The sequence below is a fragment of the Heterodontus francisci genome, chromosome 6 (assembly GCF_036365525.1).
Source record: "Heterodontus francisci isolate sHetFra1 chromosome 6, sHetFra1.hap1, whole genome shotgun sequence".
Taxonomy (NCBI): domain Eukaryota; kingdom Metazoa; phylum Chordata; class Chondrichthyes; order Heterodontiformes; family Heterodontidae; genus Heterodontus; species Heterodontus francisci.
The window spans coordinates 32,470,450-32,483,952 of record NC_090376.1 but is presented as its reverse complement, the minus strand read 5'-3'; the positions used below and the strand labels follow the sequence as shown (position 1 = coordinate 32,483,952).

The window sequence follows — 13,503 nt, the reverse complement described above, 5'->3', positions numbered from 1 at the left end:
ATGGTCTCCCACATTCTACTCTCCGCAAACTTGAGGTCATCCAAAACTCGCACCAAATCATGTTCCCCTATCACCCTTGTGCTCGCTGGCCTACATGGGCTCCCAGACAAGCAACATCATGATTTTAAAATTCTCATCCTTATTTTCAAATCCCTCCATGGCCTTGCCCCTCCCTATCTCTGTAATCTCCTCCAGCCCCACAACCCTCCACGGTATCTGTGCTCCTCTAATTCTGGCCTCTTGTGCATCCCTGATTTTAATCGCTCCACCATTGGTGACCAAGCCTTCAGTTGTCTAGGCCCCAAGCTCTGGAATACCCTCCCTGCACCTCTCCACCTCACTTTCCTCCTTTAATACACTCCTTAAAACCTATCTCTTTGACCAAGCTTTTGGTCATCCAACCTACTATCCCCTTTTGTGGCTCAGTGCCATACTTTGTTTTACAATGCTCCTGTAAAGTGCCTATATAAATATAAGTTGCTGTTGAATGCAACCCTAGTTTGTGTAATCTCTCCTCATAATTTAACCCTTGGAGTCCAGGCATCATTCTGGTAAATCTACTTTGCACTCTTTCCAAGCCTATTATATCCTACTTAAAGTGTGGTGCCCTGAACTGCTCACAGTACTCCAGGTGTAACCTAACCAATGTTTTGTATAGTTGAAACATGGTTTCTAACTCTTTGTATTCTACTCCTCTAGATATAAAGGCCAGAATTCTATTAGCCTTTTTGATTATTTTCTGTACCTGTCCATGACATTTTAGTGATCTTTATACAGGAGTTCCTAAGTCACTTTGGACTCCATTTCTTTTAGCTTTTCACCATTTAGAAAGTACCCTGTTCTATCCTGTTTAGGTCCAAAGTGGATTACTTCACACTTGCCTGTATTGAAATTTATATGCCACATTTTTGACAATTCACTTAATCTATTAATATCACTTTCTAGTTTAATGTTTTCATTTACACTGCTTAAATACCTATCTTTGTGTCATCGGCAAACTTGCATATGTGGCTCTCTATTCCATCACCTAAATCATTAATAAATACAATAAATTGTCAAGGCCCAACACAGATCCTTGCAGAATGCCACTAGTTACATTCTGCCAATTAGAGTGCCTGTCCATTATCTCTACTCCTGCCAGTCAGCCAATCTCCGAACCAGGTTAATAATTTCCCCTCAATTCCATGAGTTAACAAACTCTTATGAGGGACATTATCAAATACCTTCTGGAAGTCCATATCACGAACATCCATAGGCATTCCACGTCCACTACTTTAATCACCTCTTCAAAAAAGTTCAATAAAATTTGTCAGGCATGACCTACCCTTTACAAGGCATTAGTGAGACTGCACCTGGAGTATTGCGTACAGTTTTGGTCCCCTTACTTGAGGAGGGATGTAGTTGCATCAGTTCAGAGGAGGTTCACTAGATTGATTCCAGAGTCGAGGGGTTTGTCTTAGGAAAAGAGATTGAACAGTTTAGGCCTTTACTGTCTAGAGTTTAGAAGAATGTGAGGAGATCTAATTGAGGTATGTAAGATGATTAAGGGGATTGACAAAGTAGACGTAGAGAGGATGTTTCCTCTGGTGGGGCAATCTAGAATGAGAGGTCATAGTTTTAGGATAATGGGTAGCAGATTTAAAACAGAGATGAGGAGAAATTATTTCTCTCAAAGGGTTATGAGTCTGTGGAATTCACTACCCCAGAGTGCGGTGGATGCCGGGACATTGAGTAAATTTAAGGAGAAGATAGTCAGATTTTTAATTAGTAAAGGGTTGAAGGGTTACGGAGAACGGGCAGGAAAATGAAGTTGAGGCTGAGATGAGATCAACCATGATCGTATTGAATGGCGGAGCAGGCTCGAAGGGCTGAATTGCCTACTCCTGCTCCTAGTTCTTACGTTCTTTACAGATCCATGCTGACTCCCTCTGATCAGCCGAAACTTTTCAAGGTGTTCAGTTACCCTATCCTTAATTATAGATTTTATCAATTTCCCTACAACAGATGTTAGGCTAACTGGTCTTTAATTCACTGATTTCCCTCTCTCAACTTCTTAATAGCTGAGTGACATGTGCAATTTTCCAATCCATGTCATACCCTCTAAGTTCAATTTGTTCCTTATACTCTTTGTGTTTGTATGAAGAACGTTAGTTTGGGCCACACACTCTCACTTGCCCTTCTGGTCTAATGTTGTTTTTCTTACACACTATTATTTTTCTACCCTGATTTAATTACTTTACATCTTGTAGTTTCCCCTTTATCTATAGTGCCTAATGCACAATTTCTGACTATTACTGTATTCTCTTCTTTTTCATTTGTTTTAGAATTATTATTTATATGGGGTGGAATTTTATGCTGGCGGCGGGGATCCTGATGTCGGGGGAAACTAGAACATAGAGCATAGAACATAGAACAGTACAGCACAGTACAGGCCCTTCGGCCCACGATGTTGTGCCGAACCTTTAACCTACTCTAAGATCAAACTACCTACCTACCTTCATTCTACTATCATCCATGTACCTATCCAAGAGTTGCTTAAATGTCCCTAATGTAACTACTTCTACTACCACCGCTGGCAGTGCATTCCACGCACCCACCACTCTCTGTGTTAAGAACCTACCTCTGACATCTCCCCGAAACCTTCCTCCAATCACCTTAAAATTATGCCCCCTGGTGATAGCCCTTTCCGCACTGGGAAAAAGTCTCTGGCTATCCACTCTATCTACGCCTCTCATCATCTTGTACCCCTCTATCAAGTCACCTCTCATCCTTCTTTGCTCCAATGAGAAAAGCCCCAGCTCCTTCAATCTTTCTTCGTAGGACATGCCCTCCAGTCCAGGCAGCATCCTGGTAATTCTCCTCTGCACCCTCTCTAAAGCTTCCACATCCTTCCTATAATGAGGCGACCAGAACTGAACACAATATTCCAAGTGTGGTCGAACCAGGGTCTTATAGAGCTGCAGCATAACCTCGCGGCTCTTAAACTCAATCCCCCTGTTAATGAAAGCCAACACACCATACGCCTTTTTAACAACCCTATCAACTTGGGTGGCAACTTTGAGCGATCTATGGACATGGACCCCAAGATCCCTCTGTTCCTCCACACTACCAAGAATCCTGTCTTTAAGCCTGTATTCTGCATTCAAATTTGACCTTCCAAAATGAATCACTTCACACTTTTCCAGGTTGATCTCCATCTGCCACTTCTCAGCCCAGCTCTGCATCCTGTCAATGTCCCGTTGCAACCAACAACAGCCTTCCACACTATCCACAACTCCAGCAATCTTTGTGCCATCGGCAAACTTGCTAACCCAGCCTTCCACTTCCTCATCCAAGTCATTTATAAAAATCACAAAGAGCAGAGGTCCCAGAACAGATCCCTGCGGAACACCACTGGTCACCGAGCTCCATGCTGAATACTTTCCATCTACTACCACCCTCTGTCTTCTATGGGCCAGCCAATTTTGTATCCAGACAGCCAACTTTCCCTGTATCCCATGCCTCCTTACTTTCTGAATGAGCCTACCATGGGGAACCTTATCAAACGCCTTGCTAAAATCCATATACACCACATCCACTGCTCTTCCTTCATCAATGTGTTTTGTCACATCTTCAAAAGAATTCAATAAGGCTTGTGAAGCATGACCTGCCCCTCACAAAGCCATGCTGACTGTCTCTAATCAAACCATGCTTTTCTGAATAATCGTAAATCCTGTCTCTCAGAATCCTCTCCAATAATTTGCCCACTACCGACATAAGACTGACTGGTCTATAATTCCCAGGGTTATCCCTATTCCCTTTCTTGAACAAGGGACTAAAGGAAACTAATCCTCACATCACCTCTTGTACGGAAGGCCCACCGAATTTAGTGCCAATCAGGCACTTAACTGGACAGCGGCGGGCCTTCCGTAGGACTTAGGACCCCATCGCCAGAAATCCAATCCAATCAGAGGCTAGCAACTGCAGTGCCACCACGGAGGTGATGGCTGCTGCTGTAGCTGCAGCAACCAAACACCAAGGAGCGGTGCTGGAATCAGGCTTAAGGGAGGTCAGGGTGGGAGGGGTCTCGTGGGGCAGGGGCAGCATCAGAGTGGGGGGAAGGAGGGTCGGCAGCAAGGGCAGGGGCAAGGCCCTCAATGGGCCCCTGCACCTTCCCGATGCCAGGTCCCTCGTTCAGGCACTAAGTGGCTTTGAATGAGGAACTCCCCACCCCCCAACCCTCCTGCAGCCAGGAAGCAGCCAGCACAGTTTTTGGTGCCGTGCTTCCCGTGCGGCGACAAGGCTGCCCACTGCGTAGGTAATTGCATCTGTGGTGGGAAGAGGACTTTAATTAGAGTCATAGAGTCATACAGCATAGAAACAGACCCACCGCGTCCATGCCGACCATAATGCCTATCTATACTAATCCCACCTGCCTGCATTAATTCCATATCCCTCTATGCCTTGCTCATTTAAGTACCTGCCCAGATGCCTCTTAAATGTCGCTACTGTTCCTGCCTCCACCACCTCCTCAGGCAGCTCAATCCAGATACTCACTATTCTTTGTGTGAAAAATGTACCCCTTTGATCCCCTTTAAACCTCCTCCCTCTCATCTTAAATCTATGCCCTCTAGTTTTAGTCACCCCTACCATGGGAAACAGACTCTGGCTATCTACACTATCTATGCCTCTCATAATTTTATATACCTCTATCATGTCCCCTCTCAGCCTCCTTCGCTGCAGGGAAAACAGACCCAGCCTATCCAGCCTCTCCTTATAACTCCAGCCCTGCAAACCAGGCAACATCCTTGTGAATCTTTTCTGCACCCTCTCTAGCTTAATCACATCTTTCCTATAGTGCGGTGACCAGAACTGCACACAGTACTCCAAATGCGGTCTAACCAACGTTATGTACAACTGTAACATGACGTCCCAACTCTTGTACTCAATGCCTCGGCCAATGAAGGCAAGCATGCCATACGCCTTCTTCACCACCCTGTCTACCTGTGTTGCCACTTTCAGGGAGCTATGTACTTGCACCCCAAGGTCTCTCTGCTCAACAACACTCCCCAGGGCCCTGCCATTCACTGTATATGTCCTGCCCTGGTTTATTGTCCCAAAATGCATCATTTCACACTTGTCTGCGTTAAATTCCATTTGCCACTCCCTTGCACACTTTCCCAGTTGATCTATATCCTGTTGTAACCTTAGGCAACCTTCTTCACTGTCCACTATACCACCAATTTTGGTGTCATCTGCAAACTTACTAATCATGCCCCTTACATTCACATCCAAGTCATTAATATATATGACATACAATAGAGGGCCCAGTACCGATTCCTGCGGCACACCACTGGTCACCGGCCTCCAATCTGAAAAACAACCCTCCACTGCCACCCTCTGCCTCCGATCACCAAGCCAATTTTGTATCCAATTTGCTAGCTAACCCTGGATCCCATGTGTTCAAACCTTCTGGACCAGCCTACCATGCAGGACCTTGTCAAAGGCCTTGCTAAAGTCCATGTAGACTACATCCATCGCCCTGCCCTCATCAAGCCTCTTGGTCACCTCCTCGAAAAACTCAATCAAGTTCGTGAGACATGATTTCCCACGCACAAAGCCATTCTGACTATCCCTAATTAGACCTTGCCTTTCCAAATGCATATAAATCCTGTCTCTCAGAATCCCTTCCAATAACTTTCCCACCACTGATGTAAGGCTCACCGGCCTGTAGTTCCCCGGCTTATCCCTGCTGCCCTTCTTAAATAAAGGGACAACATTAGCTAACCTCCAGTCTTCCGGTGCCTCACCCGTGGCTAATGATGATACAAAAATCTTTGCTAGTGCCCCAGAAATCTCCTCCCTTGCTTCCCATAGCATCCTAGGATACACCTGATCAGGCCCTGGGGATTTATACACCTTAATGCGCTTCAAAACTTCCAACACCTCCTCCTTTGTAATGTTGATATGCTCCAGGATATTGGTGTTCCCTCCCTTGAACTCATTAGCTTCCATGACCTTCTCCACGGTAAATACAGATGAGAAATATTCATTTAAGACTGCGCCCATTTCCCATGGCTCCACACATAGATTGCCACACTGATCCTTAAGGGGACCTACTCTCTCCCTAGCTACCTTCTCTTCTTTGGCCTTCTTGTATCGGGAGACAATGGGTAAGCGCCTGGAGGTGGTCAGTGGTTTGTGGAGCAGCGCCTGAAGTGGCTATAAAGGACAATACTAGAGTGACAGATTCTTCCACAGGTGCTGCAGAAAAAATTGGTTGTCAGGGCTGTTACACAGTTGGCTCTCCCCTTGCGCTTCTGTCTTTTTTCCTGGCAACTGCTAAGTCTCTTCGACTCGCCACATTTTAGCGCCACCTTTATGGCTGCCCGCCAACTCTGGCGATCGCTGGCAACTAACTCCCACGACTTGTGATCAATGTCACAGGACTTCATGTCGCGTTTGCAGACATCTTTAAAGCAGAGACATGGATGGCCGGTAGGTCTGATACCAATGGCGAGCTCGCTGTACAATGTGTCCTTGGGGATCCTGCCATCTTTCATGCGGCTCACATGGCCAAGCCATCTCAAGCGCCGCTGACTCAGTAGTGTGTATAATCTGGGGTTGTTGGCCACCTCGAGGACCTCTGTGTTGGAGATGCGGTCCTGTCACCTGATGCCAAGGATTCTCCGGATGCAGCGAAGATGGAATGGATTGAGACGTCGCTCTTGGCTGACATACGTTGTCCAGGCCTCGCTGCCATACAGCAAGGTACTGAGGACACAGGCTTGATACACGCGGACTTTTGTGTTCCGTGTCAGTGCGCCATTTTCCCTCAATCTCTTGGCGAGTCTGGACATAGTAGTGGAAGCCTTTCCCATGCGCTTGTTGATTTCTGCATCGAGAGACAGGTTACTGGTGATAGTTGAGCCTAGGTAGGTGAACTCTTGAACCACTTCCAGAGCGTGGTCACCGATATTGATGGATGGAGCATTTCTGACGTCCTGTCCCATGATGTTCGTTTTCTTGAGGCTGATGGTTAGACCAAATTCATTACAGGCAGCCGCAAACCTGTCGATGAGACTCTGCAGGCACTCTTCAGTGTGAGATGTTAATGCAGCATCGTCAGCAAAGAGGAGTTCCCTGATGAGGACTTTCCGTACTTTGGTCTTCGCTCTTAGGCGGGCAAGGTTGAACAACCTGCCCCCTGATCTTGTGTGGAGGAATATTCCTTCTTCTGAAGACTTGAACGCTTGTGAGAGCAGCAGGGAGAAGAAAATCCCAAACAGTGTGGGTGCGAGAACACTGCCCTTTTTCACGCCACTCAGGATAGGAAAGGGGTCTGATGAGGCTCCACTATTACGAATTCTGCCTTTCATATTGTCATGGAATGAGGTGATGATACTTAGTAGCTTTGGTGGACATCCAATTTTTTCTAGTAGTCTGAAGAGACCACGTCTGCTGACGAGGTCAAAGGCTTTGGTGAGATTAATGAAAGCAACGTAGCGGGGCATCTGTTGTTCGCGGCATTTCTCCTGTAGCTGACCAAGGGAGAACAGCATGTCAATGGTCGAAAGCCACACTGTGCCTCAGGGTAGACACGCTCGGCCAGCTTCTGGAGCCTGTTTAAAGCGATTCGAGCGAAGACTTTCCCCACTATGCTGAGCAGGGAGATTCTCTAGCTACCCTTTTACTCTCAATATACTTATAGAATCTTTTAGGATTCTCCTTTATCTTATCTGCCAGGGAAATCTCATGGCCCCTTTTCGCCCTCCTAATTTCCTTCTTAAGTGTAGTCCTACATCTCCTATACTCCTCGAGGGACTGCTTGATCCCAGCTGCCTATACCTGACATATGCCTCCTTCTTTGTCCTGATCAGACCCTCAATATCCCTCATTAACCAAGGTTCCCTATTCTTGCCAGCCTTGCCCTTCCATCTAACAGGAACATGCCAGCCCTGAACTCTTCCTATCTCACTTTTAAAAGCCTCCCACTTGCCAGACATCCCGTGACCTGTAAACAGCCTCCCCCATTCAACGTTTGAGAGTTCCTGTCTGATGCCATCGAAATTAGCCTTCCCCCAATTTAGGACTTCAACCTGAGGACCAGTCCTATCCTTTTCCATAACTATCTTGAAGGGGTTAATTAGGGGTTAATTACCCAATTAAGGGCCTCAATTGATGGTGGAGCGGGAAGGCCGTTCACAGGCCTACCCGTCCCGGACTAAATTTCGGCGGAGGTGGTATTCCTCCTCGCCACCATCCCACCCGATTTTATGCTCTCCCCACCTCCAAACCCACTGCAGGGGAAGAGCATAAAATTCCACCTATTGTCTTTTTCACTTGAGCCCTCCCCCCTGCACACTCCCTGCCATTTGCTAGTTTAAAATACTTGTGACCACCCTATTTATCTTCGGTCCCAGACAAGTTCAGGTGGAGCCTGTCCCAGTGGTGCAGTTTAATCCTATCCCAGTATTGGTGCCAGTGTGGAACCCTCTTCCCCATACCACTCATTCTGTGTTCACCTTCCTAATCTGTTTATCCCTATGCCAATTTGCACGTGGCTCTGGTAATAATCCAGGGATTATAACTCTTGAGGTCCTGCTTTTTTAATTTAGCTCCTAGCTCCTGGTACTCTTTGAACAGGACCTCTTGCCTAGTCTTTCCTATGTTGTTGGTCCCAAGATGGATTACAACAACTTGATCCTCTCTCTCCCTCCAATATCTTTTCAAGCAAATGTAAGATGGCCCTCACCCTGGCACCAGCTAGGCAATATACCATGTAAGACTCTTGATCCAGTTTACAAAGGATGCTATCCATCCCCTCAAATATTGAATCCCTTACAATTACCACATTATGCTTCCCTTCCTACTCCCTTTGGACAGTCTCCTGCTCCAAGGTGTCACGGTCAACATTCTGGCTGTCCTTCCGACAGTCTTCATCCTTATCCTCTCAGGTAGCAAGCTCATTGTACTGCTATTTATTGAATCAGTTTCTGTGGATCTCTATCTCACCTGGGTTCTCCTTACTTTGTGCACTAATGGTTGAGACCTGTATGCATCTGTCCATCCAACATGTCAGTGGGCTGGCAGATCCCAGGCTGAGGGTTAAATAAACTCTCAGCCTGTGAGTCTTTCTCGCCCCTGGCCACGACCCCTCCAAACTGGGGACCGCGTTTATGTTCCACTATCAACAACTCAACACAGGCCAGGATCCAGTACCAGCCTAATTTACAGGACTTCCATAACACTTGCATTGGAGTATCTACAGTCAGTGGGAGGTTCCTTAATTAACATTTTGCTAGCATGCATCCAGATGTGCATTGCAGATCTGCACAAATCTGTGGACGTTTGGAACTGCTATTTTAAGTTTATTGTAAACTTGCTCTTTTCCACCAAATATTGTTTTCTTAATGGTTAAAGACTAAATATTCATTTCACTTTTTTTATTCAGGTACAACTTCTAGTGTCATTCTGGACCTAGATAAGAATCTATCAGTGGTAATTTCAGCCTGCGTGGCAATGATTTATACATTACTTGGCGGATTGTATTCAGTGGCATATACTGACGTTGTTCAATTAGGATGCATTTTCTTTGGTTTGGTGAGTTGTAGAGTCTATAATATACAGCGACAATATTTTGTTAAAGATAGATTCGAATATTTTGAACCATTACTTTAACACAATAACGCTAGACTTTTAGCCAATGTTTGAGGTCAGTTCAACCTCTCATTATGTTTGTTGTAAACTAGGATTGCTGTGTGAGTAACATTTCTTTTATCAGCCCCACTTTTAAATTATTTTTATATCAGTTCTTTCAGGTTCTCCTTTATCCCACAAAAACCTCCAAGTAACAGGGGTCATTAATCTGATTACAAAGATCAATATGGTCGCATGCTCAAATGATCATTGTAAGTGTCAGCTTGGCTCAGTTGAAAGACTCTCACATTGAAGAATGAGCCTTCTGAGTTTAAGGCCCAACAGAGATTGAACTGGTACTCCATTATCAGAGGTGCCAAGTTTCAAATGAGATGCCTGTCTCAATTAATGTAAAAGTTCCCATTGCACTAATTGAAGAACAGGGAGTTCTCTTGGTGTCCGGAATAGAATTTCCCCCTCAACCAATACTTCCATACTTATCATTATTCTCATTTGTTCCACTTCATAAAAGGCCATTGGTCACATACCTACATGAGAATTGATTGGTGATTGTTTTTTTTTTGTTAGGAATGATACTTCTGTATATTAACACTGTAATAAGTTATTGAAATAAAAAGAAAAACAATCAATATTGAAAATCTGAAATTAAAATGATTGCAGAAATACACAGCAGGTGCATCGGCATCCGAAAAGTAGAAATACAAGCTAACATTTTGGGTTGAAGTCTTCTATCAGAACTGCATAATTACTTAATAATGAATCAAGTGACATTAATAATTATTTCTAATATATCAAGGTCACAGACCTGAAACATTAGGCTGAATTTTTCCAGCGTCAATGAAGTCCTGTCTTTGGGGCCGAAAGCAGGAGATGGCCCCAAGCTGGCGGAAGGCGGGACCCTGGGCCGGACTTTAACCAGCAATGGCCAATTAACAGGCCGCCACCATGATTGCCATCCAACTGAGGACAGCGGCCACCTCCCAGAACTGCTGGCCCTATTTGAGGGCCGACAGCTTTTTAGCCTCAGCAGCACCACCACTGGCAGTGGCCACTGCTGAGGCTGCAGGATCAGGAGGAGGGCACCTCCATGCCGAGGCACCCTCAAAGACCTGGTAAGTTAACCTTAAAGAGCTGGGGGTCAGGCAGGCAGGCAGGCCCCGACAATCAGTAAGGTGGTGGTGTCACCTTCAAGCAGTAGTGAAATAGCCACGCAAACAGCCATTGCCGCCGGGGACCCCTCCAAGGGCCATGGAGTGGCCACCCCCCACTCCCAGGAACCCTGCTGGGAGGTCGCCAGAGTTTACCTGGCGGTCTCCCCACATGGCGGCAGCCCCTCCCAACGCCGGTGACACATCAATGGGGGCTGGAAGTGGTCCTTAATTGGACACTTAAGTGGCTCAATTGCTGCCCAATGCGCTGCCATGCCGCTGAGGTTCCCGCTTCTGGTAATGCGCCATGGCAGCAAGAAGATGTCAGGCCTCCCACCTTCCCCCGATATATAATCCAGCTATCCCACCTCCCAGCCCGTCTCCAAAGGGAAAATTCAGCCATTCTGTTTCTCTCTCCACAGATGCTGCCAGACCTGCTGAGTAGTTCCAGCATTTTTTGTTTTTATTTCAGATTTCCAGCATTTGGCTTTTGTAACTAATTATTTATCTGATAACTTAACAAATCTCCCAGCCTCAGTAGGTATGGAACAGGCTGCTGTTAAATGTATTCATTGTTTCAATTATGAGTGGATAATTGCAATACTTGGTTTGTCTTTTAGTGGCTGTGTGTACCATTCACAATTCTAAATCCTGCTGTTACAAGCATCAGGATCACAGCAGTTAAGGAGGTCCATCAAAAACCTTGGCTTGGAAAAATTGATGAGAGGTTCATTGGAAAATGGATAGATGATCTTTTGCTAATGGTAAGATATAGAAATTATCTTCTGAATAGTGAATTAATTTTTATTTGTTCGGGTGATGTGGGCATTACTGGCTAGGTCAGCATTTATTGCCCATCCCTAATTGCCCTTGAGAAGGTGGTGGTGAGCTGCCTTCTTGAGCCGCTGCAGTCCTTGGGGTGTCGGTACACCAACAGTGCCGATAGGAAGGAAGTTCCAGGATTTTGACCCAGCAACAGTGAAGGAACGGCAAGATAATTCCAAGTCAGGATGGTGTGAGGCTTGGAGGGGAACTTGTAAGTGGTGGTGTTCCCATGCATCTGCTGCCTTTGTCCTTCTAGTTGGTAGAGGTCACGGGTTTGGAAGGTGCTGTCCAAGGAGCCTCGGTGCGTTGCTGCATTGCATCTTGTAGATGGTACACACTGCTGCAACCGTGTGTCTGGGGTGGAGGGAGTGACTGTTGAAGGTGGTGGATGGGGTGCCAAACAAGCGGGCTGCTTTGTCCTGGATGGTGTCGAGCTTCTTGAGTGTTGTTCGAGCTGCACCCACCCAGGCAAGTGGAAAGTATTCCATCACACTCCTGACTTGTGCCTTGTAGATGGTGGACAGGCTTTGGGGAGTCAGAAGGTGAGTCACTTGCTGCAGAATTCCTGCCTCTGACCTGCTGTTGTAGCCACAGTATTTATGTGACTGGTCCAGTTCAGTTTCTGGTCAATGGTGACCCCCAGAATGTTGATAGTGGGGGATTCAGCGATGGTAATGCCAATGAACATCAAGGGGAGATGGTTAGATTCTCTCTTGTTGGAGATGGTCATTGCCTGGCACTTGTGTGGTGCGAAAGTTGCTTGCCACTTATCAGCCCAAGCCTGGATGTTGTCCAGCTCTTGCTGCATATGGGCATGGGCTGCTTCAGTATCTGAGAAAATGCATTGTTTTATCTGGTATTATTTAAAGAGTTACTGATTAATGATAAAATCTATGGGCAGTCAGATACATATTTAGATTTAGCTTTAGAATATTTCAAGAGAGGGCAGTGGTTTCTCTTCATCATTGTTTAATCTTATCTGCTTTTTGTAGTTTAGTTGCAGATTTAATATGCACCAGGAATTATATTACAATAGGAGGTATATTTTCCTCAGGGAATAAACTATTATGAGCAAAGTATAAGTTGATGGGGAATGTTGATCTTTATTGTAAATGAGATTCCAGGGGTTGGATTTTCCTTCTGGGGTCAGGAATCCGACAACAGGAGAACTTCCAGCTCCCAACCCTGCACCATGTTGGAAGTAGACCCCGATGCAAGTTTTCAGTGCCAGGCCAATTAATGGCTGGAGGGCATACTCACCTTCCAATTCAGGATGGTGGGCGGGCTCCCGAGACTGGAAGGCCAATAGGAGGTCCTCCAGCAATGACACATCCGCAGCCCCACCATCTGAGGTGGGAGCTGATGATGTATGTAGGAGAGAGAACAATTTAAAAAAATGTAAAATAGAAAGAGGCCACAGCTACCAGGCCATCCTCGTGGAGGGCGGGACCCCACCCCATGGCAGTCTGCGGCCTCAGCTCTGGCCCAATGTGGTACGTCGGCTGCTGGATGGGTTTAAAAAGCCACTGGAACACTGCCTCCCCCCCCTCCCCCGCACCAGTCTTCCTCAGGAGGCTGCCTCCTCTCACTGGTTGTGTTATGGCTACCGAAGGGGGCCCACTTGCCGACTGGAAAATTCCAGTTGGCGCAGGAGAGGGGCCTTAATACGCCCCCTAATTACCATTATTGGCTACGTGCTGCTTGTGGGTGGGTAGCCGTTCCACCCCCAACCCAGTCTTTTCCAAAATGGCTCAGGGTGGAACTGTGCCAGAAAACCGGCACACCAGCTGGCAGCAGGAAATTCCGGGCCTACCTGCCTCCGGTCCCGGCTGCCATCAGGCTGTGAAAATCCGGCCCCAAATGTGTTACTTACACTGCTCTGTGCATTCCT

General features: G+C 46.3%; 1 protein-coding gene across 1 annotated transcript in view; it reads left to right on the top strand.

Annotated features, from left to right (window-relative positions):
* The window catches only part of LOC137371567 (high-affinity choline transporter 1-like), a 40,770-nt gene that overhangs the window by 9,839 nt on the left and 17,428 nt on the right, over positions 1-13,503 (top strand). The window contains exons 4-5 of the mRNA XM_068034405.1: positions 9,434-9,582; positions 11,408-11,551. Of these exons, the coding sequence (XP_067890506.1) occupies positions 9,434-9,582; positions 11,408-11,551 (293 nt within the window). The remainder of the gene's footprint in view (positions 1-9,433; positions 9,583-11,407; positions 11,552-13,503) is intronic.